General features: G+C 40.6%; 1 protein-coding gene across 8 annotated transcripts in view; it reads right to left on the bottom strand.

Annotated features, from left to right (window-relative positions):
* The window catches only part of celf3a (cugbp, Elav-like family member 3a), a 58418-nt gene that overhangs the window by 16291 nt on the left and 18148 nt on the right, over positions 1–23979 (bottom strand). For 3 of the 8 annotated variants that reach the window (XM_060865812.1, XM_060865816.1, XM_060865815.1), the window contains exons 2-5: positions 14649–14744; positions 8772–9034; positions 7858–8087; positions 7003–7085 (exon numbers count right to left, since the gene is read on the bottom strand). In XM_060865812.1, the coding sequence (XP_060721795.1) occupies positions 7003–7085; positions 7858–8002 (228 nt within the window). In that variant the 5' untranslated portion in view covers positions 8003–8087; positions 8772–9034; positions 14649–14744. Of the gene's footprint in view, positions 1–7002; positions 7086–7857; positions 8088–8771; positions 9114–9691; positions 9782–14648; positions 14745–16551; positions 17251–18037; positions 18852–23979 lie in introns of those variants that run through there. The other 5 variants (XM_060865814.1, XM_060865813.1, XR_009648079.1 and 2 more) reach the window with 5 other exon arrangements.

Genomic DNA, 23979 nt, shown 5'->3' on the forward strand with positions numbered 1-23979 from the left:
ACACCTACATAAACCACTTTACCTACATTTAAGCACATACACACACACACACACACACACACACAATGCAATGGAAAGTTCCTGATATTCCTCCCAGTGTGTATGTGTGTGAGTGTGTCTGTGTGTGTGTGTGTGTGTGTGTGTGTGTGTGTGTGTGTGTGTGTGTGTGTGTGTGTGTGTGTGTGCCACTCCACAAAATCTCAATTCCCGCTTCATCCAATCAACACGCAGCACTGGTCATCGCATCACTCCCGTTCCCTAGCAACCCAGCATCCCTCGTCCCAGCCGTCTCCCAGCAACAGGCCCTGCGACCGTAATCAACCTACTACCCCACCCCCAATGACACACACTCTCTTTTGCCCCTGTTCTCCAATCCTTTTTTCCATGTGCTCTGTTTTCTTGCCACGTCACAAACAAAGATGGGAAAAAATCCTGGTGCTGTGATGGAGCATCATTCATTTATCTTTATTTCCTCAAACAATACCGGGCGACGAAATGGTGTAAACAAGCCTTTTTGGTCTCTTCTGTAAACAGGCACACTGAACACACACACACACACACACACACACAAATATGGGCCAAACAGATGAAATCCAAATAGAAGCTTTGTCTATAAAAAAAAAACTCCACCATGAACAAGTGCACAAAATACATCTGGTGAATAATATTCTATACAAAATCTCTCTCTTTCTCTCTCACACACACACACACACACACACACACTCTCTCACACACACACTAACTAGAGGCCAGATTAAATGCCAATATGAGTCATTTAAAATCCAGTTGTGAACCAACACACGTCACTCTCAAATCCTTCAACATCTGAACCACTCAATATCCCTGAACCACTGAACTGTTCTCAGAAGCTCCACGGCACCAATAATCAATAGATTTAAGAAAACAAAAACGTTACTCTGGGACGTTTCCTCAGAGTTAACACCTATTACCAATCACAGCTATTAAACTGGAGTTAACGGTCACATAGACGACACGGTTAACGATTCGGATGATGCTTTTATTTGTATGACACACGAGTCGAATATAACCCTTATTACATTATTTACTGCACACAGGTCTCATGTCTCAAAGGTCTGTATGTTCCTTTCACTGCAGGCGTGCAAGTGTTTGGTGTTGATTAAAGGTGCATCAGGAAGACAGAACTTAACACACCAGGTCAGATTTATAAAACAGGGACAGTTCGATTGACGGAAATGTAAACAGGAACCTGACGCGATTATTCATGCTGCTTGTGAGACGGTTTACGATGGTTGACCTTCCGCTTTCACCAAGGACAAATGTTTAAGGAGACAAAGCTGAGATGAACTGTCAGATTAACACCATGACTTTTTACCTTTATTCTGCGTTCACACATCTAGTGATTTTATCTCTACAAGTCTACAGTCTCTTTAGTACGAAATTATCAGTCAGGGTTCCTCCTACTACTGGTTCTTATATTAACAACGTTTATTTAACAATAAACCGTTTTTTTTTTTTGCGGCTTAAACGAAACATTCTGAAGGGAGATTTGGTGTTTAGCGTTTCATAAGAAGGAGAAGCAGCGTGTGATCTTTATCACGGACCGTGCCGCTCTACGCTCTTCACTCCTCATTGGTAGTCGCCGCACCGAGTCACTCCGTATTCACATGAAGTTCATTTTTATCTCAACTTTGTCGCGTCGCTTATAACACGCCCACATCTAGTCGCCGACGCTGTCATTGAAAATGAATAAAACACAAACAGCCGGAAGTCAGTTTTCCAAATGAGAATCATCGACAACATACAACACTTTTTTCTCTACAGCTATCGAACTGTTTTGTTTTTATAACAAATCTTTCCGATTAATACGAATGCAACAAAACGTTCATTAAACGCTAGTAAATTCCAAACAAGAGTAAATATGAACGTATAACACCAATTTTATCGTCTCTACATTGGCTAACCAGTTAGTTTAGAATTGTTGGATTCCGCTTCATGAAGATTTCAGACATTCTAAGAGAAGATGCCAACTCATTGTGGTTTTTGAGGACAACAATCTCCTCATCAATACACAATTATCAGACTGTATATTTATAACATTATATTTAAGACAGTATATCAAACCCTCCAGTGTCACCCAAATGAGGATGAGGTTCACTTTTGAGTCTGGTTCCTCTTCCATCTAAGGGATTTTTCCTCACCTCAGTCACCTCAGGTTTGTTCATTAGAGATAAATACAAATAGATTTAAATGTCCAGTATTAATCTTGAACATTTTGTACTATATTTCTTATGCTCTGTAAAGCTGCTTTGAGACAAAACATGCAACACAAAATTAAATTGAACTGAATTTGAAAAAGTAACAAATGTTTTTTCCAATATCTTTGAATCAACCTTCTCTAACATAGACCAGCATCATCCTCATCATCATCCCCTCGAGCTGTGTTTAATCGATTCTAAACAGATGTGAAACTGGGCTGAAGAATCAGACTAAATCACACGCATCACAGGATGAAGAATCAGACTGAATCACACAAATCACATGCTGAAGAATGAGACAGAATCACACAAATCACAGGCTGAAGAATCAGACTGAATCACACGAATCACAGGCTGAAGAATCAGACTAAATCACATAAATCACAGGCTGAAGAATCAGACTGAATCACACGAATCACAGGCTGAAGAATCAGACAGAATCACACAAATCACAGGCTTAAGAATCAGACTAAATCACATGAATCACAGGCTGAAGAATCAGACTGAATCACACGAATCACAGGCTGAAGAATCAGACTGAATCACACAAATCACATGCTGAAGAATCAGACTGAATCGCGCAAATCACATGCTGAAGAATCAGACTGAATCGCACAAATCACATGCTGAGGAATCAGACTAAATCACACGAATCACAGGCTGAAGAATCAGACTAAATCACATGAATCACAGGCTGAAGAATCAGACTGAATCACACGAATCACAGGCTGAAGAATCAGACTGAATCACACAAATCACAGGCTGGAGAATTCTGTGATTCTACAGAATGCTTGAGATGTGAGTTGAGAAAAATAATCATATGAATAAAATCATGAGAAAAACAGAAACAGAACCGGGTCTGGAATTCAGAAGATATTCGCTAGTTAATTTTGCAGTACTATTATTTTATGTAAAGTGAAATCTTTACGTTAAGGATGAAGATGAAGAGGTTTTTTGTTGTTGTTTGTTTTTTGTGTTAATACGGTGGGAAAGAATCACAGCTATCTGATCTGAATTTAATCACCAAAGACCACGCACACAAACCCTAACAGATGTCTGAGTTTAAGCTGATAGAGGCTGCCCCCAACACACACACACACACACACACCCTCCCCCCTCACCACTCGTAGCTCATTATGTCAAATTTTCATTCATTCATTTTTACCCTTCCCCCTCTCTCCCCTTCCTCATTTATGCCTCCAATTTCTTTATAATTACCCCTCTTTTCACCTTGCTGCCTTGGCCCTTGTTCCCGGCACTCCAGCCTTTCACCCCCTCATTCATTCCCACAATGAATCTGTCTTATCCCGGCATCACGTACAGATACAGACACTAACATGCACTTCATTTTAACTGTAACTACTTTACCAAGTATAGAAAACACACACACACACCATTACAGATTATATAAATAACAATAAAGGCAAATACTAATGAATTAAAAAAACTGATATTATCTGATGAAGAAAGAAATCCTGAAAAGATTCAGCCTACCAACACACACACACACACACACACACACACACACACACACACAGCAAACCCCCCTCACATTTAGTCACAACACCTGCCCTCCCCTCACCCACAACACCAGCACATCACATTCACTCCCCCAAACACACACACACGGCTTAATCTGACCTTTTCTGCCATGTTCCATGCAGAACTGTCCTCAACCAGACCAATCATGAAGCATGCTAATGCTGTTAAATGTTCATTAAGTCAGGGTTAATTCTACACACGCTGATGAGAAACATGGATCTGGCCATCACAAAATAAGATTCTGATCTACAGATGAAGCACGGCTCCGTCCGTCCTGACTCAAACTGACCTCAGTTGAGCGCTCCGAAGAGGCGGGAGCGGTAACTGATCCCAGGCCAAATTTAACGCAGCAGCGTAATGGGTGGATGATGGACGGAGCACGAGAGCGTTTATGTTTTCAGAGCTCCAGCATCGCTTTAAACACACACACGACAGAAAACTTCAACGTCTTCAAAAAGATCACCGGGTTTATTTTAAACTCTTTTAGAAGACAATCAGAAATATCTCATATTTCAGACACTTTAAAGGGATTCTGGCAGTGCCGAGGTGAGGGAGGGTGAAAAAAATCGTCTAGTGAGACTTGAGGTGATTTCGACATCATCATCATCATCTCTAATCCCGATGTTCGTTTATTTCTGCAGTTCTGCTTGCATTCGAAAGCAACAGTGAAAAGAAGGAAAGTACAATTAAATCTGAAAGAACGTAAAAAAAAGCTCAGTTCTGCTTGGTGTATAATTCATTAGAATAAACTATCATTAAAGAAGGAGATCAGTGATCTGTATCATGATACCAGGACACAGGCTATCACATCACATTACATGTATTATCATTCACACAAATTCAAAGTGGAGACATTTCCTGACGTGTTTACAGAGTCACCGCATTCTCTGAGCACACCAGGATGTAGGGTGTCGATTTCTGTGGGAATATATAAGCGTGATGAATAAGAGCCCCTAAGGCAGGGTAAGAGTGGCACGACAGATTTCCATAAGGATGCCATTATGCGTATGTGTGCGCCTGCGTACGCCTGGAGCTTTGTTGTGCCTGAGTGCGTGACGAGCCGTGCTTGAGCAAACAACACGTTGGGATGGCAACTGGATACACGGAGCGAGAGATAGCAAGTGATAGGTTGGGGGGAGATGAAAAGACTGAAGGAGAGTCTTGGTAGAATAGACAGGCTAGATCACCAACCATATACCACCCCCCCACCCCTACCCCACCCAACCACACACACATACATGCACCCCTTTCCTCTTTCTTTGTCTGTTCTATCACTTCGCTCAGTCTATAGTCTGTGTGCCTCTCACCTGAAATTAAACATAGGGCCAGGTGCCACTGCGACTATACCATCTGTTCCACCCCGCGCTGCCGATATCCCTCCCCCCACCCTCCATCTCTCTCTCTCTCTTTCTTTCTCTCTCTTTCCCTTCCTCCGTTCCTAGGGCTTTTCACTAAACGGTCCCTCGGTGCTCAGCTAAACCATTCAACATATGCAAGACCTAAGAAAAACATGAAACATTTAATAGAGAGAGACAGAGAGCGAGACAGAGAGAGAGAAATAAGAAAAGAATAGAAATGGCTGAAGGTTAAAAAGGATGACTCATGCTCTTCTTTTTTGTGTGTATCCAGTTTAGCGTCCTTATCTGAATCACACACACACACACACACACACACACACGCTTTAATGGAGGCACATTGTCATGCCAATTCTATATGACTGACAGAGGACAGAGGAGGCGTGGCTTCACAGGCAGGTGCTGTCAGTCCGTGTGTGTGTATATGTGAGAGAGAGAGAGAGAGAGAGAGAGAGAGAGAGAGAGAGAGGAAAAGAGAGGCTGCTGTTTAATGTGCTTTTCATTGTAGTAGTGAAAGAAAGGGGGGAAGGGGGTTCAGGTTTGGAGGCTTAGGTGATGAGGGTCGACGAATGGAAGGATGGAGGGATTGAGAAGAAGGGGAGGAATTAGGGGGGGCACCCACTGGGCCCGTCTTTGAAAGGTCACAGAGGTCAGTCTACTGTCATGCTAATAACAGGATTTGGAACAGGACACTACAGGGGTGCATGCTTAAATCTTGTGCACACACACACACACACACACACACACACACAAACACACACATTTGCTAAAGCACTAAAAATAATACCTGAGAACATAAACCAGGGTTAGGTGACTGCACTTTATTTCAATCCCGGTTCAATCAAATTGTGTTGGATCGATCAAGCAAAAACTATCCTGCCCTGGAACAATATCCGAATCGTTCTCAGCCTCATTAAGGAGCTATGAATCACAGTTTTAAGACTCCATCCCAACTGCATGAACAGTTGGGTTTCATCCATAATCCCCCTGCAGCCTCTTCTGTTTCACACACACCCTGAATCACGAGTCTGACAGCATCTGCTAGTACAGCGTGTGTAAATCCCACGCCGAGCTAAATCACGCATGCCGTGCTTCCTTTATGACATTCTGACATTCTCTGCTTTCCCTTTGTGACAATTACATTCTCCCAAATCCGATTTGAAAGGAAGAAGACGAGCCCTCCCGCCTCGAGTCTTTACTGCCTGCCTCATATCCGACTGGATTGGCCAGCTGATGGTAGCTGAGAGAGCGTCGTCCTAATAAAGCCTTTTCATTAACGTAATGAACCCTCGATGACCTTTTTCCACAGGACCATCAGTGCTTGTCTGAAAAGGCGTCTTCCTGTTGCTTATCCTGACTCGGATACGATAAAGAAGGAAGGGAAGGTTGATCTGAGGCAGAACATAAGGATCGGAAGAGGAAATTCTTCAGGGGGAAGCAGTTTGAAGGGGTTTTTGTGCGTTCGCAGGTTGCACATTATTGCGCAGATCGAGCAGATGGCCTGAGCAAGTTAGCTAATCAACAACTTCAGAGAGAGAGAGAGAGAGAGAGAGAGAGAGAGAGAGAGAGAGCGAGAGAGAGAGAGAGGGAGAGAGAGAGCACCAAAATCAGGGATGCTTCTCAAGGATTACGCCCCTCCTACATTACTTAATTAGGGTCTGTTCAGTTGGCAAAGACATACAGGGCCCCAAAGCACAAAGCACTGTCCGTGTAAATTCTGTGTTCTAATGCAACTCTAATATCTCATCATTTAAAAAAAAAAAAAAAAAAAAAAAGGCGGCATAGAATAACAGATTCTGCAATATAGTTAAGCTTTCTTGTTTCGGTACTGTAATGAGCCTGTACCAATATTATGAGCAGATACTCACCCCTGGCAATGTCTTCTGCTCATGTAAGGCATTTTGGGCTTTCAGTGCAGACTCTCTGGCACAGTACGTCAAGAACGCACATCCTGTCAGAGGCAAGAGGGGGAAAAAAATAATCTGAATTGATCGCACATCATCATGGCCATTAACTCAAATGGCACGATAAATAGAGCAGGGACCTGGAGAACAACAACAGAGTGCTGAAGCTCTTTATATACGTGAAAATCACACAGTACAATTGTAAAACTGTGATTTCCTTATCTCCTGACCGCGGATAAATAATTCCCTTAAATATCGATTCGGTCTTTCTTGAACATTATTTAAAAAACACAAAGGCACTGAATGTGTTAAGGAGGCTGATGCATGAAATAATAAACGATAATAAATGGAGTGAGAGCCTGTGCCTATGTCAGGCGTCATCGGGCATCAGCGCAGCATACACCCTGGACGGAGTGCCAACCCATCGCAGGGCACACACACACTCTCATTCATTCACGCAATCATACACTACGGACAATTTTCCAGAGATGTCAATCAACCTACCATGCATGTCTTTGGACCGGGGGAAGAAACCGGAGTACCCGGAGGAAACCCCCGAGGCACGGGGAGAACATGCAAACTCCACACACACAAGGCGGAGGTGGGAATCGAACCCCCAACCCTGGAGGTGTGAGGCGAACGTGCTAACCACTAAGCCACCGTGCCCCATAATAAATGGATTGATTATAAAATTGTTCAATTTTATAACTCAAACAGCTACTGTCTGGAGACTCACTACCGAGGTCTAGTCTGTCTCTATCTGTGTCTCGTGTCCCCTTGTGCACGTCTGCTCGATATAGCAGTGTCGGGCTGAATTACCTTTGTGCATGCCTGTGTACTTGTCCTTGATCACGGTCAGTTCGTAGATCTTTCCAAACTGCTCAAAGATAGGCTTGAGGTCCTTCTCCTCCAGATTGCGAGGGATCTGGCCGATGAAAAGCTTGATGGCGTCCGGCTCCTTCATTGGGGACGGCGGCGACGCTGCGACTCTGCTTCTTCTTTTACGAGGTCAGACGTTTCCCAAAGCTTCCCTTTGGGGGGGAAAAAGCCTGTGGGTTAAGAAAAGGTACGAAGGAATATAGAGATTATACGAAGTGAGGGGACAAACCTGTAAAGCTCATACATATTGAGCTCAAGCAGCTGATCCTTCAGACTGACAATAAATACACAGAGCACACAAACACAATCCCAATCACAAACAAGACACAAATGTCATCATGGAAATGCACTGGGTCTCAGAACTCGGCGTCTTTACTGCTTGTTATTTGTGCTGTTTGAGCTGGAAACTGTTGTGTTAAAGAGCAGAGGAAATGTAGGACAAGGGCTGTGCGCGAGACGCTTCTTTGTTTAATCCGGCATAGATGCATATAGGCGTGTGTGTGTGTGTGTGTGTGTGTGTGTGTGTGTGTGTGTGTGTGTGTTGTTCTTTGTCATGAGCGCACGCATCCACCGTACGTGACTTAAAAGCGTAACGCAACACGTTTCTACATTAAAATACAAAACGCGCATCTGACGCACGTCTCCAAGGTTCATCTTTTAGGAAACGTGCAAACGTACCGTTATCTCTCTATCTATCCCTACAGCCCCCCCCCCCCCCCTTCTATACTCAATCCTGATGTTTATTTGTTTGTTCACTTGCTTTGCTTTCAGCCCGCACGCTGTAGCCTCTTTATGGAGCCACTATTATTAAAACCACCGACATGTAGACAAACAGAAATCTGAGCATCAGTCACCTTTAGTCCGTCCTGATCGCGTCTTCCCACACTTTCACTTCTGATGGAAGGCTTCGACAGGCTGATAATCCACCAGCTATGAGATGCTCAGTGTCCAGATCCCTAAGACGAAGCCTCAGAAAACACCAACAATAACAAACCCAATCCCGTAACGGAGAAGATGATGGTAGGAGGCTACCCAGTGTCTGGGATGTGAATCTGTGTAGCCCTTTGCTTTGACGTCGTAAGTCGGTGTCTCCCCCTGTCCGTGTCCAGACCTCCCCCTGGGTGTAGAAAAACGGGATGACTGCTCAAGGGAACGTCGACATTTTCCCAATCTTCACAACACGCACAGGACACGTCAGGCGTTTTACGCTATATTTAGAATGCATACATTTAAACTGCAAATGCAATGGATTTCGATCAGCTTACATGCTGAAAATAGACCACAGCAGGAAAAAGGAAGTTGGATTTAAAGAAACGTATGACCTATACAAAAAATATATATATATATATATATATATATATATATATATATATATATATATATATATATATATATATATATATATATATACACTCCTGAATAAAATCTTATAAGACCAGGGAAAATATTACAAATATTCACACTTCGCACTGGTGGAAAATAACCAGGTTGTATGAACTTCTTCAAAATTCCAAAACGAAAAACAAGAGAGAGACAAAAAACAGAGTAGGCGATTTATTGAAAACTGCATTTAAACTCAAACAGCTGAGAAGAAGTTTAAGACCATAGCCTTTATAAGTTAAATTCTATGCAAATATATGGCTTTAAAGTCATTTTCCTTCAGTCCCAATAGCAGGATTGGTGAGCTGCACAAGCAAGCCATTGGCCATCACAACAGGCCATTGCTTAAAAGATCTTAAAAGATCCTGAGTTTTATGGGACAAAAAAATTTCACCTGCACTGAGCCGGAGGATCCGACAGGATGTCTGTGAAGACACAGGCCGATCCTCGACCCAAATTAATGCCATTACTGATGCTGACTGCATCCCAATAACCATAAGACGGCATCTGCGAGATAAGGGCTTAAAGAACAAAAAGCGTCTTCGAAAGCCACGTCATGTTGCAGCAGGCATCCTTCTTGACTGAGAGCCCTCGTCTGTGCAGTAATGACTGGGTCTTTCAACAGGACAATGCTGAAATTCACAACACCTGCCTGATGAAGGACTTCTTCCAGGACAATAACGTTGCACTTCTGGACCATCCTTTGTGTTCCCCTGATCTAAATGCCCTTGAGAATGTGTGGGGATGGATGGCAAGGGAATTTTAAAGAAATGGACGACAGTTTCAGATTGTGGATGCCCTTCGTGAAGCCATCTTCACCACATGGAGCACCATTCCCACCAGCCTCCTGGAAACAGTTGCATCAAGCTGAAACGAGTGTTTGAAATTATCAACAACAATGCTGGAGCTACTCACTACTGAGTCCTTGTTTTAAATCCACATTATGAGATGTTTGGGGGGAAAAAAACAACATGAGATTTTATAACATAACAGGATCACGTTAATATTATGTATTAAGGATGATTTATGAGATTTTCTATGACCATCAGAAAAAATATTTGTTTCAATTTAGTATAACAAAAAATAAAGCTCAATAATTTTAATAGTAAGTTTCTATAATCTCATGCTCCAGTGTCACCTAGATGAGAGTTTGGTTACTCTCAAGGTTTCTTCCTCATGTTGTCTTCTCATGAGTATTTCCTCACCACTGTCACTTTTGGCTTGCTCATTAGAAATAAATTTATACGTTTAAAATCTGTATCCAGAATTCATAACTTGTTTCTCTGAAGCTGCTTTGTGGTAAGAGCTATACAAATAAAATTGAATTGAATCAATTCATGTGTTTGTCAGTTTTAAGACAATTTTATCATGTATTTTCAAAACTCTGAATAAAATCAAACCCCATGCTCTGACTGAGGATTGAACCTGGTCACTAAAGCTTTGCCACAGCCATGTTACCATGTCTGTGTCAATACTATACTATAACTTAGTCTAGTAAATAAAAACGTGTTTATTCAAAAACGTAGTATATTCTATTAACTCTGACTGACCCACGTTTTTGCGTGTAAGCAATGAAAAATTATAATTTTTAATAATTATTTTTAATGTAAACTAGACATCATTTCTCTTAAATGACTGATCAAATTCAACTGCATATTTTCAGGGAATGCACTTAATATTTTCCAGATATTTTTAACGGTCTGCTTATTATATTCGATCAAATAATATATTTTCGTTTTGTGTTTGAGCGAGTAATTTACAGACGGTGCCTGACTTCAGGACGCTAATCCGCCTTTTGTTCTCACAGGGCTCTGGCCACGGTGCTGAAACTCCACCACGATCACGATTTCCGTGACTCAAAACACCCCTTCCCCCCCGTTTGTGTGTGTGTGTGTGGGTCTGTGTGTGTGTGTATGTGTGCGTGTTTGTGCGGGTGTGTGTATGTCTGTGTGTGTGTCTGTGTGTGTGTGTTTGTGCGGGTATGTGTCTGTGTGTGTGTATGTGAACCTGAAGCTTTATATCCGTCCAGTCTTTCGGATTTTCGGCTTAAAATGACAGGAAAGGAAGAACAACAGCCAGCTAATACTGAAAATCAACAACCAAGACAACGCAAACATCGCGTGCTATTTCTTCTCCTTTTTCTCAGACAAAAAAGAGATGAACGGCTTGGTTTTAAAGGAATCTCTTGGTTTGGCCAGCTGCTCCATGCTCCTAAAAGCCCATCCACATCCCAGCGTGCAGACTGAAGGTTATTCACCTTTTGACCCGAATTTACATTAACACACGTCAAAGAAAACAAACAAACAAACAAAAAACAGGATCTGGTTAATACACAATGAAAGCAAGCTTTATAAGGCCTAGTTAAGAGCACAGAAATGAATCTGGCGTCATGCCTAACGACACCTGGCGGTTATTCAAGTAATCACAGACAAAGAAGAACGACTCGAGTTATAAAATTATAACCAGAGGCTTAATAATAATTTAGATCTAAATAAACACAAATGAGTTCACAATAAAGATGTATAGTACAAAGAATGCAGAAAAAAATAACAGGATCGTTTGTGTACTGTACTCATCTGGATCCTTATAGGAGGTGTGTCAGTAACACCCGTGCACAGACACACACACACGGACAGACACACACACAAACACACAGACACACACACGGACAGGCACACACAAACACAAACACAGACACACGCATTTAGACACACACGGACACACAGACACACACAGATAGGCACACACGAACACACACACACACACAGATAGGCACACACGAACACACACACACAGGCACACACAGATACTCACTGACACACACAAACACACAGACACACACATACACATGAACAGGCACACACGGACACACAGACACATACACGGACAGGCACACACTAACACAGACACACACACATTTAGACTCACACGGACAGGCACACACAGACACACAAACACACAGACACATACATACACATGAACAGGCACACACGAACCCAGACACACACACACACTTAGATACACATGGACAGGCACACATGGACACACAGACACACACACTAACAGGCACACACGAACCCAGACACCCACGTACACACACAGACACACACACAGACAGGCACCAAACTACAGCTTTGAATGAGGTAAATTAATATCAATAAAAGTGGATTTAAAACAAAGCAATTAAGATCTGACTCAAACAGTGGAACAAACACAGATACACACAAAGTCAATAACAAGACTCTTTTTTCTACCCTCAGGAGTCATGGAACTTGTGGAGTATAGGAAAGGGTTGCTTCCCACCTCCATGTTACCTCATATCATTTAACATTAAGGAGATTGGCATCTGCTCCCCGCAGATTCTCCTCTGGTGTCCCACAGGGCTCAGTACATGGTCCTCTCCTTTTCTCTCACTAGTCACACTCCCTTGGTGAAGGTATTTCCTCACATGGGTTCTCTTACCGCTGCTATGCTGACTTATCTTCTCCTGCACTCCCTCTGGTACCATGACTTCTGCTGGGGTCCCAGCATGTCTGGCGGACATGTCATCACGGACGACGGCTCATCAGTTGAAACTCAATCCCAGCAAAACTGAACTGAACTGATTGCCCTGTTGTCCTTTTCCTCAGTGTTGCTAATGTTGTAACGCTCATGTTGGTTTGTTCTCTACAACATCAGATGTATTTGGCTGTTTTTATCCACACAGGCTGCTCAGGCACTTGTTCAGTCTCTTGTCATTTTGACACTGGACTGCTGCACGTCTCTGCTGTCAGGTCTGTCTCTGAACGCAATTCTTCCTCTGTAAATGATCCAAATGCAGCAGTGTGACTTGTTTTCAACGTGCCTAAGTTCTCACACACCACCTCACTGCTGCGTTCCTCCACTGGTTTCTGGTAACTGAACACATTAGATTCAAAACTCTGATGCTTCCTACAAAGCCAAGAATGGACGATCTCCCTCTTACCTCAAAGCTCTTATCACTCTTATCACCTCGCTCCCACCAGCACTGCTGGACAGGTCCCACCATCTCAGGGTAAGAGGTCAGTAAACAGCAAGTCTCTTCTTTGTTCTGGTACCGAAGTGGTGGAATAAACTTCTTCTAGATGTCTGAAGAGCTGAGTCACTGACTGTCTTTAAATGACAGGTGAAGACGTACCCTGTTTGTTTTATGTATTGATAATTAAATTGTGCTGATAGGTTGATGGCATCCTGAGTCTGTAACCTAGTGAACCAGTGTTAATGTATTCACAGATAGAGAATTCAAAGCACTTTTAAAGGTCACTCTGAATAAGGACGTCTGACAAATGCCGTAAATGTAAATGTGCAATGAGCAACATTCCTCAAAACACAAACACTGAGGATGTATTGCAATCGTCAAGGACATTTCAGTCCTTTATTCACACTTCAAGCCAAAATGTAAATGTTTGTCTGTACAAGAAAAATGTTTTATTTGTCAATTAACAATGTTTTTAGTTTAAACAGAAAATGAAATGTGTCCCTCAAAAGGTCCAACGAAATTTCTGCGGAATAGGAATTTGCATGTTTTCCGATCAGAGAAGGTAAATTTGATCACTGTGGAGTGAAAACAGTGTATAGAGACACCTCACACACACACACGCAAGCACACACACACAAACACACACACACTCTCATACACATGGACACACTCTCTCATAGACACACACACAAATACTCACACAACCCCTCAGTCACTCCCTCAAACACGTTCACATACACAATAACACAATCTCAGATACTCCCTCAAACACACTCACATAAACACTCTCACAGACACAGAAACACACACACTCACTTACTTACTCCCTCAGACACCCAAACACACACACACACACTCTCACAGACACAGAAACACAACACAGAAACACACACACACTCACTTACTACCTCAGACACACAAACACACACACACACACACTCACATACACACGCTCACAGACTCAGAAACACAACACAGAAACACACATTCACTTACTTACTCCCTCAGACACACAAACACACAAAGGTTGGAACTAATAAATTCAGACTAGAGAACTGAGTGGTCTCATAACATCTCTGGTCTCTGATATACACTTTATATTATAGTTTATATTAGAATATATTATATATATAAATATAAATATATTATAATTTAACATCAGTTTCTCTGGGCTTTTTTCAGCACTGCCACATTCAAACAGCAGACAGTTTTTATTCTACCCCAGTTACAAACCTTTATAAATCCTGTCAGGCACCTAAAAAAACAAACCAATTAAAAAAACCCACACTAATGATTCGATGCTCTGCTAAAACTTCAACATCTCGACATTAATAAAGCGCGTTCAGTAAATTACCTCCCATTACACGCAGGTAAACACGGAGCTCTCTGGAAGCCGCTCTGTTGCCAGGCAGACCGAGATCTTCTTGACAGGCAGCGTCCATGGGCACAGCTGGAAGCAACAAAGAAAAGGAAAAAATGTGCTTGAGAAAAATCAAGTTGTGTGTGTGTATCAGTAAATATGGGCTGATTTCAGTTAATAAGACTAAAGAATCAGGTTTATGAACTAATCAGGTTTTAATAACCTTGAAGAGTTCCACTGGTGAAACCGCTAATATTCACTACTGTAATAATGTGTGTTGTAGAAAAAAGCAGTTTATTTTCATTTGTTTAAAATACTTTAGAGATATTGGATTGGATAAAAAGGAAATTGATTTGTTTGCTGCCTTAAAATTTAAATCCCAGCCTTAAATCCCAGCCAGTACGGTATATAAAATACAATGTGTGATTATGTTGCTCTTCAGCATGTCTGCTCTCATTATCTGCGTACTGTCCAGTGATTACATGCTTCCTCAGTGCTGATTGGTTCAACTGAGCCTTCCTCTGTCCAATCACAGCTAATCTAAAAAATGTGAAGCTCAAAGTACAAAGAAACAAAGAAGTGCGTTGAAGCTGGAGCGTTTACTGTGTTCATTCATTCATCTTCACTAAATCATTTATCCTGGTCAGGATGTATGGCCAAAAGTATGTGTACCCCTGAACCACCACACTCATGGTCATGTTAAACACCTCAGTCCAGATTTATTCCTTTTCACTTCTTCTGTGAAGTCTTTCCACTAGATGTTGTATTGTGTCTGTGTGGATTTGTGTTCATTCAGCTACAAGAGCATCAGTGAGATCAGACACTGATGATGTAAGAGTGAGGAGGTCTGGGGTTCAGTCTGTGTTCATGTTAATCACAAAGGTGTTCAGTGGTGTTGAGTCAGAGTCAGGGCTCAGTGAAGGACACTCGAGTTCTTCACTCCAACCTTCACACACCATGTCTTCATGGAGCCATGATGGAACAGGGTTTGAAGTTTGAAGAGAAATTACAGATAATCCTCCAACATATATAAGAACATTCTGCACAATTGTGTTCTTGAAACTTTGTAGTAACTGTTTAAGGAAGAAGCACATGAGTGTGATGGTCAGGGTGCACATACTTTTGGTTATACAGTGTATCTGTAGTGGAGTGGACTTTTAAAAACTCATAACTAAATGTTGACAAGCCCAGAAACAAATAAGTACAGAAACACAAAGATTCTCCATGATGTGATATGATGCTACATTACCAATCAAAAGTGGATTTTTTCCCAACAACAGCACAGCATAGCATTTTATTCTTCTTATACCACAGGAACACAGTGCCAGAGTTTTATTTATTACTGAAGGACACGTCACACTCTTCAGCAGTTATAGTTTAAATTAACATAATGGGACATTCACCATACAAGTTAGTTCCTGTTCTCACTTGTAGCAGCTACAAAATTTATTTTAAGATTGATTATTATTATTATTATTATTATTATTATTAATTCTGACCAATCAGATATATATAATCAGTACAATAAACTGGCCTGAATCTGACTCATCACAAGTCCATGATAATTCAGTCTGTCTCACTCGAGTCTGGTCTCTGTCTTGTTCTCTCAAGGTTGACAACACACTTGCATGAAATAATGACAATTATTCATTGGCACGTTGTACAAAATAAAATAGATTTTATTTAAGTGGAATCTTCAAAATGAGTTTTTCTGACAATTTACAGAACAATGGCAAAAATGTCTTTAAAAAACTCCCAAATCTCTCCATGATTTATTAATTATTCATCTAGAAAGCATTAATTATTATATCATTTATTTTATATAATACATATTTTATTTCTTTTTTTTAAGAAGAGAAGGAAGAAAAGGAGAGAATAAGAAAGAGAGAGAGAGAGAGAGAGAGAGAGAGAGAAGGAGGGAGAGAGAAAGGGAGAAAAGGAAAGAGAAAGGGAGAGAAGTAGAGAGAAAGGGAGAGAAGGAGAGAGAAAGGGAGAGAAGTAGAGAGAGAGAGGGAGAGAGAAAGGAAAGGGGAGAGAAGGGGAGAAGAAAGGAGAGACAAAAGAGTAGAAGGATAGAAAGGGAGAGAAGAGAAAATAAAGAGAAAGAATGGGAGAGAAGGAAAAAAGGAAGGGAAAAAGGAGAGAATGAGAGGAGAAAGAGAAGAGAATGATGGAAGGAGAAAACTCTCTCAGCTTGACTCAGCATGCCCGAGCTCAGGCCGTCCCCTGGACAGTGTGAGACTGTCTGGTCCTGCTAACATCTCAGTGTTTACACTAGTGTACGTGTCCCATTGATCGTTTTTTGTTTGTTTCCAGAAGCAGTGCAACTTAAAACCCTCTCCACAGAGGAACAAGAGGAACGTTTCAGTGCTGCTCTCGTGAACTTTTATTCACTGGCTTCTGTCCCATCAGCACTTATAGACTGGATCTGACGAGTAATCTGTCCACTCCGTCGGCCATGACCAGAGTCTTTAGTAATCAATATGACCGGACACTCATCACTAGGAACGGGGAAATGGCTGCACAGGTAAATCGTAACCAGTCTTGTGTACGCTCTGTTCCAATAGGTAATGTGTTCCTAAGGTAACAGGTCATTCTAGACAAAAAAAGAAAAGAAAAGAAAAGAAAAGCAATTTAATTCACGTGTTCTATAGCTACAAATGCATGCAGTTTATTTACACAGATGACAGCACCATCTGTTAGGACTATTATGAGAAATTCTTCCAGTTTATGGAATTACTCAATGATTATTAAAAAAAAAAAATAAAACTTAATTCACATATTTGTGTAGCTAGAAATGCTAGAAATTTTAAATTCTTTAGGACTGTTTTAAAAAATCCTTGCAGTTATTCCAATCGCAACAGACAGTTTTTTTGACCAAGGCTGTGATTTCAATAACCGTACAGATTTTTAGACAACAGTTACTCCCTAATTTGGTCAGCGGTCAGTTCCTTCCCTCTACCTCGCTCCCCCCGGTGTAGACGACGGAGGCTAACGTTTTACCTGTATGACACATACAGAACCATGGGTTCATGAGTAATCAGCATTTGTATCAGAGTTAAGAGCTGAGTAAAGCAAGTGAGGGGTTGCATGTCGCTGTATTTAGAGCTATAGTACAAGTAAAACATTCGGTTTTTACGACTTACTACCTATTTTGTGGCTTTAAAAAGAAAACTCTAAGAGCTATCAAAGCCTTAAGTTATGTTTTGGCCCTAAAGTTTAGTCATGTTGGATCTCCGGCCTTCAGCAGCTGATCTAACAAACATTACATGAGCTGAAGTTATCAGCGTTACAATAGTGACACAGATACCTCCGAGGGGAACGGATGAGGCAAAGTCGACACAGACGTCTTAAAAGCAGCGCTGGAAAGCAGCCATGAGCAAACCTGAAACAAGCAGACAGCTGCCATAATGAAATTCACATTGCTGCGTGTTTATTATCCAAATCAGTGATGTGACCTTTTCCTCTGTACCGAGTTAGCAACCGTAAGGACACACGTTGTGTAGAGAACATAACCTGTCAGGATCTTAACTTCATCGTGGTGACACAAACACCATGTTTCTACTACAGACTTTTGGGCAGCTCACGTTACCCTGCAGAAAAAGAGAAAGAAGTGTTTTGTGAATTCCATAATAGAAGATTAACACTTTTATGGAAGTTTTTTTTTAACGATCAGTAACAAGAGATAAAAACCTTTAGGACAGAATGTGATATAAAGTGAAGACAGTGACAGTTGGGAGAAGTCATTTAAGAAGAAAAGCTCTGGAGTCAAAACCATAATCCCTGTCTAACCTTGGGATCAGATGGGCAGAAAAGCAGGAGCAAGGAGAAGACTCCAGGATTTACAATCCCGAGATGGTGATAAACGCAGAGAAAACTCAGGTAAATCCTTAGGGGTTTTTTTTTAGTTTTCTGATACAAACATCACCGTCAAACAGAAGCACGGCTTCACGGAGAGCCGAACGAAGAGAGTGAGAGAGAGTTCCAGAGTACAGAAATCACAAAACAGACCTCACTGCATAATAAAAGCGAGTAATAAAAACACCCACACACAAACACCCACACTCACAGAAGGCGACCAGAGGAACGATGTTTCGTCTAGTCTTTTAGCTCCTTCGGCGCTGAACGAAAGGCCGTGACAGACCAGTCAGAGCTCAGACAGACCAGCAACTTCACACTGGAGTCAGAAATACCATCCTAACAGGCACAAATATTTAACGGCATTTCAAACAGCATACACAAACTGATACATGAGCAAATTAGCAGTGTTGTTAGCGCGTAAACAAAATTTTTGCAGCACAACACATTATCTTAGTGAATTGCTTAGGGGGCAGCCACGTTCCCCTAAAACCTTACACCTGCTAGTTTTACACAGTCTCCTGAAGGTTTCCTGTGGCTCTGTCCATCATATCAGCTCTGGCAGAATCACATCTATAACATCCAAGTAGCTTGTACATCCCACAGCACAAAGCCAGAACACTTCCAATAAACACAATAAACACACAAACAGCTGTGACATAATTATCCAGCTTGTACCAAATTCCCCTCTATTCATTTTAATCTCTTTTTCCCTCCACAGTTTTCACTTCTTCACTGTTAAAGGGATTTAAAGGAATTCCCAGTTTCCAAATTAAAGGTTCAATTGTGACAATTTCTGAAGAGAAACAATGTTTAATAGTTTGTTTTTTTTTTTTTTAAAAAAAACAATGTTTAATAGAAATTTAAAAAAAACCTTTTTAGCACAGCTAGAATCTTTTAACTAAGACTAATCAAAATCAATTTGACTACTTCTCATGCATGACTTATACACTATACACCCTGAAGTATGTGCCCCCCAGCCATCACACCCATCTGTGGTTCTTTGAAGCATACAATTGTACATAATGTCTTGTATTCTGTATAATTTCCTTTCACTGGAACTCAGAGACTCGAACCCTGTTTCATCATGACAACGTCCCTGTACACAAAGCACAGAGCTGCATGAAAACATGGTGAAGGTTGGAGTGAAGAACTCGAGTGTCCTGCACTGAGCCCTGACTCTGACTCAACACCACTGAACACCTTTGTGATGAACTGGAACACAGACTGAACCCCAGACCTCCTCACTCTTACATCATCAGTGTCTGATCTCACTGATGCTCTTGTAGCTAAATGAACACAAATCCACACAGACACACAACATCTAGTGGACAACCTTCATCTGGAATGAGATGCTCAGCAAGCATGCTAGTGTGATGGATAGGGGTGCACATACTTTTGTCTGAAATGTAAAATTAGTCTTAGATAAAGTGACAGGATCACGATGTAGGTTACTGACTTAACATTTAACTCCTGTAGACTGATCCATGTCAAGATCAACATGATTTGCAGATAAATGGCCAAACTTTACATCCCTGTATTCATCACCAGAGCTTCAAGATAAGTGGAGTCTATCAGTGGAGGAACGTTATGAAGAACTATAAGATACACTGTGACCAAATAGGTGTTAGCAGGTGGGGATATCCTGAATAAAGGCATATATATCATTATTAAACCTAGTTCTAGACAGATTTACTAATTTCATGCTTTCAATTTTCTTGCATAAATAAATGACTGAAATTTGAAAATCTGCTGATAAATAAATCAATACTTCTTAATTATTTTATAGCTGTTTAACCCCAATCTAATAAAATTTTGTAAAAATGCTATTCTTTTTTGTAGCATAGAGAAACCATAGTGGGTTGAAATTCTAGTGTTTTATGGAAATATGTGCAAAAGACATTAAATAAAATAAAATCATTAATTTTGCTGTATGTTTTTCTACAACATCTTGGAATTAACCATTGAAAGCTAAATAGTTGATTAAAAAGTAGTTATAAATTGGTGTATCCAGCAATCCACTGAGGTTCAATACAAATAAAAAGAAGGTAGAAATAATCCCCCTTTCAGCTCGGCTGCTTGTACTCGACTGACTCGAGCCTCGTTTCAAGCTCTTTCAGGCCAGTCGCTGTCTTTTGTACTAGACATAACAAGGCTCCGTTATTTAACGGTTTACTTCCTATATAAACGACGGCAGCTAACGCTAAAACCATTCACAAATCAGAAAATCAGACCTACTGAAATTTCCACCTTAAACACGATGTACGTTATTCTAAAAAGAGATATATTCCAATTTTTTTTTTAAAAAAACGTTATTTCAAACTTTAAACTATCACACAAGTGCCCGAGTCGTTTCTTAAAGCTTATAAGAAATGATACAGAAACCACTATTAGTATTAGAATTTGTGACGTTTAAAAAGAAAGAATTAGAGAAGTACAGCCGAGAAAGTGGGGCAAAAACAGAGCGCTTACTTCAGCCAATTTCTCAGCAGGTTGTACTACAAAGAAAAAAAACCCCTACTGCTGCACACAAGATAGTCCCTTTAGTTTGCCATGTTTGAAAAGCTGTCTGTTCTGTTTGACTGTTGATCCCTGTGATGTATTAAACTGGAAAAATCCAACATTCTGAAAACATTTGTCCCAAAACAAACATCAGCCTCGACATTTCAGTTTCTCTATTTTGTTCACCGTCACGACTGTAAACTCATTCAACATTTCAGCTTATTTTAATGCCGTTTGTTCCACCGAGTCGGAGACACTTGAAGTCGAGGATCTAGCAGAGAGAGCCAAATCATTGCGAGAGAATAACGAACGAAATGTACACACGGAATAGCACATACGCTCACATTAGCAGGAAAAAACACAATCGGAGTGATATCTTTAAGATTTATTTACAAGCTAACTAAATAAGGCAAAAAGAGGCAACAAGTCTCAGAGTTTGGAACTCCTCTGCTGATTAATTAGATAACTGACCAAAATGTTTATCACTGGACAGGACTGCTGTCACAAGTGGAAACTTTCCATCTGTTTTTTTGTTTTTCTTTTCTTTTTCTGTTTTTGGCTCTGCTTTAAGCGAACATCGTCTGCAAACATGGTCAGTGTTAAAAAGCTGATTCGATACATAAAGATAATTGGTTAAAGCTGAGAAAAACAAAATAAGTAAAATATAAGTTTAGATGTGATATATTTATATAGATAAATGGCCTGACCCTCAAAACTGTAACTATATAGCCTGACCCTCAAAACTCTGAAAAACTGCATGGTTTGATTGGGATTCTGTCAGGCAGCCGGTTCAAGACCTCGCTCTGCTTCTGGCATTACCATTTCTTTGTGCTGAAATAAGCGTTTCAAGTGTTAACGATGACAGATAAGACGATCACCTGAACTAACACATTTTAGGAATTGCTGATTTACAAACGTTATGCAGGGATCTACATGTGAGCTAACAGAGATCACATCTTGATATCGGATTAAAGTGCTGATAAAGAGAATAGGGATCAAAATTGAAAATCTAAATCTGTACATCCAGATATTCTTTAGAGGCAGCTCAAAGGACTTAAATAAACACCCAAGGTTATTCAAAAATGCCATAAATCAGTGTTTAAAGTGGGTTAAAATTTAAGGCTACGTGCTAAAAGATGCACCGAGTATAAATACACCACTAAAAAACGTGGTATGGGGGATTTGATAGTGTAGAGATTAAAGTGTTGGACCACCAATTGGAAGGCTGAGAGTTCGTATCCAAGGTCCACCAAGTTGCCATCGTTGGGCCCCTGAGCAAAGCCCTTAACCCTCAATTGCTCAGTTGTATAAAATGAGATAAAATATAAGTCGCTCTGGAAAAGAACATCTGCCAAAATGCAGTAAATGTAAGAACTTTGAGATACACTCAGCAAAAAGCTGCCTTAAGGGTGGTTAAAGCTTTAAAAATGCCTAAAATAAAAAGCCTTTGCTTGTCTTGAATAAAAGGGCTGTACTTTCTGACACTACTCGAACGGGTCGACTTTATAATCATGTTTGGAGTTTGAGTGTCAGTCTCAAAAACACTTAACACATTCATAACCATTTTGTTTAACAAATTTATGAGGCATGTTTGCATCCCTGGTTCTTACCCCTGGTTCTTTTTTTATGAAAAGCATACTGTTTTCAGTGTAGACTGCCAGACACCATCAATAATAATTCAGTTTCACCTGCACCTATTTCAACAACTAATGCTTACAGCATGCTATATAAAACACACAAATGTAAAAATTTGACTAAACAATCCTAATGACTTCTTTATTCAAATCTAGGGAAAACCTTTAAATTCCACCAGCTGTAAATGAAGAGATGCTGATGCTGTAATCCAAATTATGTTTCCTGCTGGAGCGGGTGAAATTTTTGTTTTATTGGCTGTGCTCCAAGTTTTTTTTTGTGTGTTTGTTTTTTCTTTTCCATTTAAAGTGAACACGTCATTGTGTTTTTAGCACACTGCACTGCCCGTTGCACCATCATAGTTACGAGCTTGGAGTTTTACAACTCACGAACACTACTGTAGACAGGAAAAAAAATGTGTGCAAACTAAAGAAAGCAGTCTCTGATGTATAACGAAGATGAAATGACTCAGACACACCATGGTTGAGAAACAGCGCACTCTCCCATGGAGGTTTTTATTTTCCAAACACTTTTATTTAAGTCAATACAGTGAGGACTCGTAAGGAACTGGAGGAGGGGAAAATGTTGATTGAGGCCCATGACAGAATAACTTCTTTTCTTCCGCATCTTCAGTCAGTGTAGAAAAATTATTCCTTTAACTTCCCTCCCACCAAATTAATCCCCCAACAAAACACACACACACAAAATGACACATTCCTGGCTCACTTAATATTTCCTGAACTCTCCATAAAAGGTGATCCCAAAACTTGAGTAGCAGTAGGTGAGGAGCTCAAACGATGAACATGGAACACAAGTCAAATCTCAGAAGGTTTAGCTTGAGACTCAACTGATTACATCTTGTCTGTTACCCAGGTATAAAAATGTCTAAGGAAGGTATCTGTACATCCAGCTTTAATTTGCGCACAAATCGTACATGAGCTAATGACGGAGGAAATCAGTTAACTTTTTTTTTTAATGCCAATAATTTAATGCACACTTTCCTCCCTGGAGATTTTAAAATGTAAGGACAGCTTACAGTTTCCCTGCCTACTTGTTCCATGTAAGTTAAGTGATGAAATTAATCAGCTGGAACAGTGTATGCAGGGAAAACTGCCCTCTAGGACTGGGAGCTGTGCACCTCTGGTTTAGACTGTTTAGGGCACAGACCCTAAGACACTCAAATTCACGGCATACACTCAAACACAAGCGCACTCACAAACACACACACTTTTTAAAGGAAGAAAGGATGGATGACTAGAATCAAATTCTGAATGTTGCCTTAGAACTGTGAATAAAAAAATAAATGGTAAAGAGCAATCAAATAAAAGTATAA

Source organism: Tachysurus vachellii, chromosome 3 (assembly GCF_030014155.1).
Source record: "Tachysurus vachellii isolate PV-2020 chromosome 3, HZAU_Pvac_v1, whole genome shotgun sequence".
Lineage (NCBI taxonomy): Eukaryota > Metazoa > Chordata > Actinopteri > Siluriformes > Bagridae > Tachysurus > Tachysurus vachellii.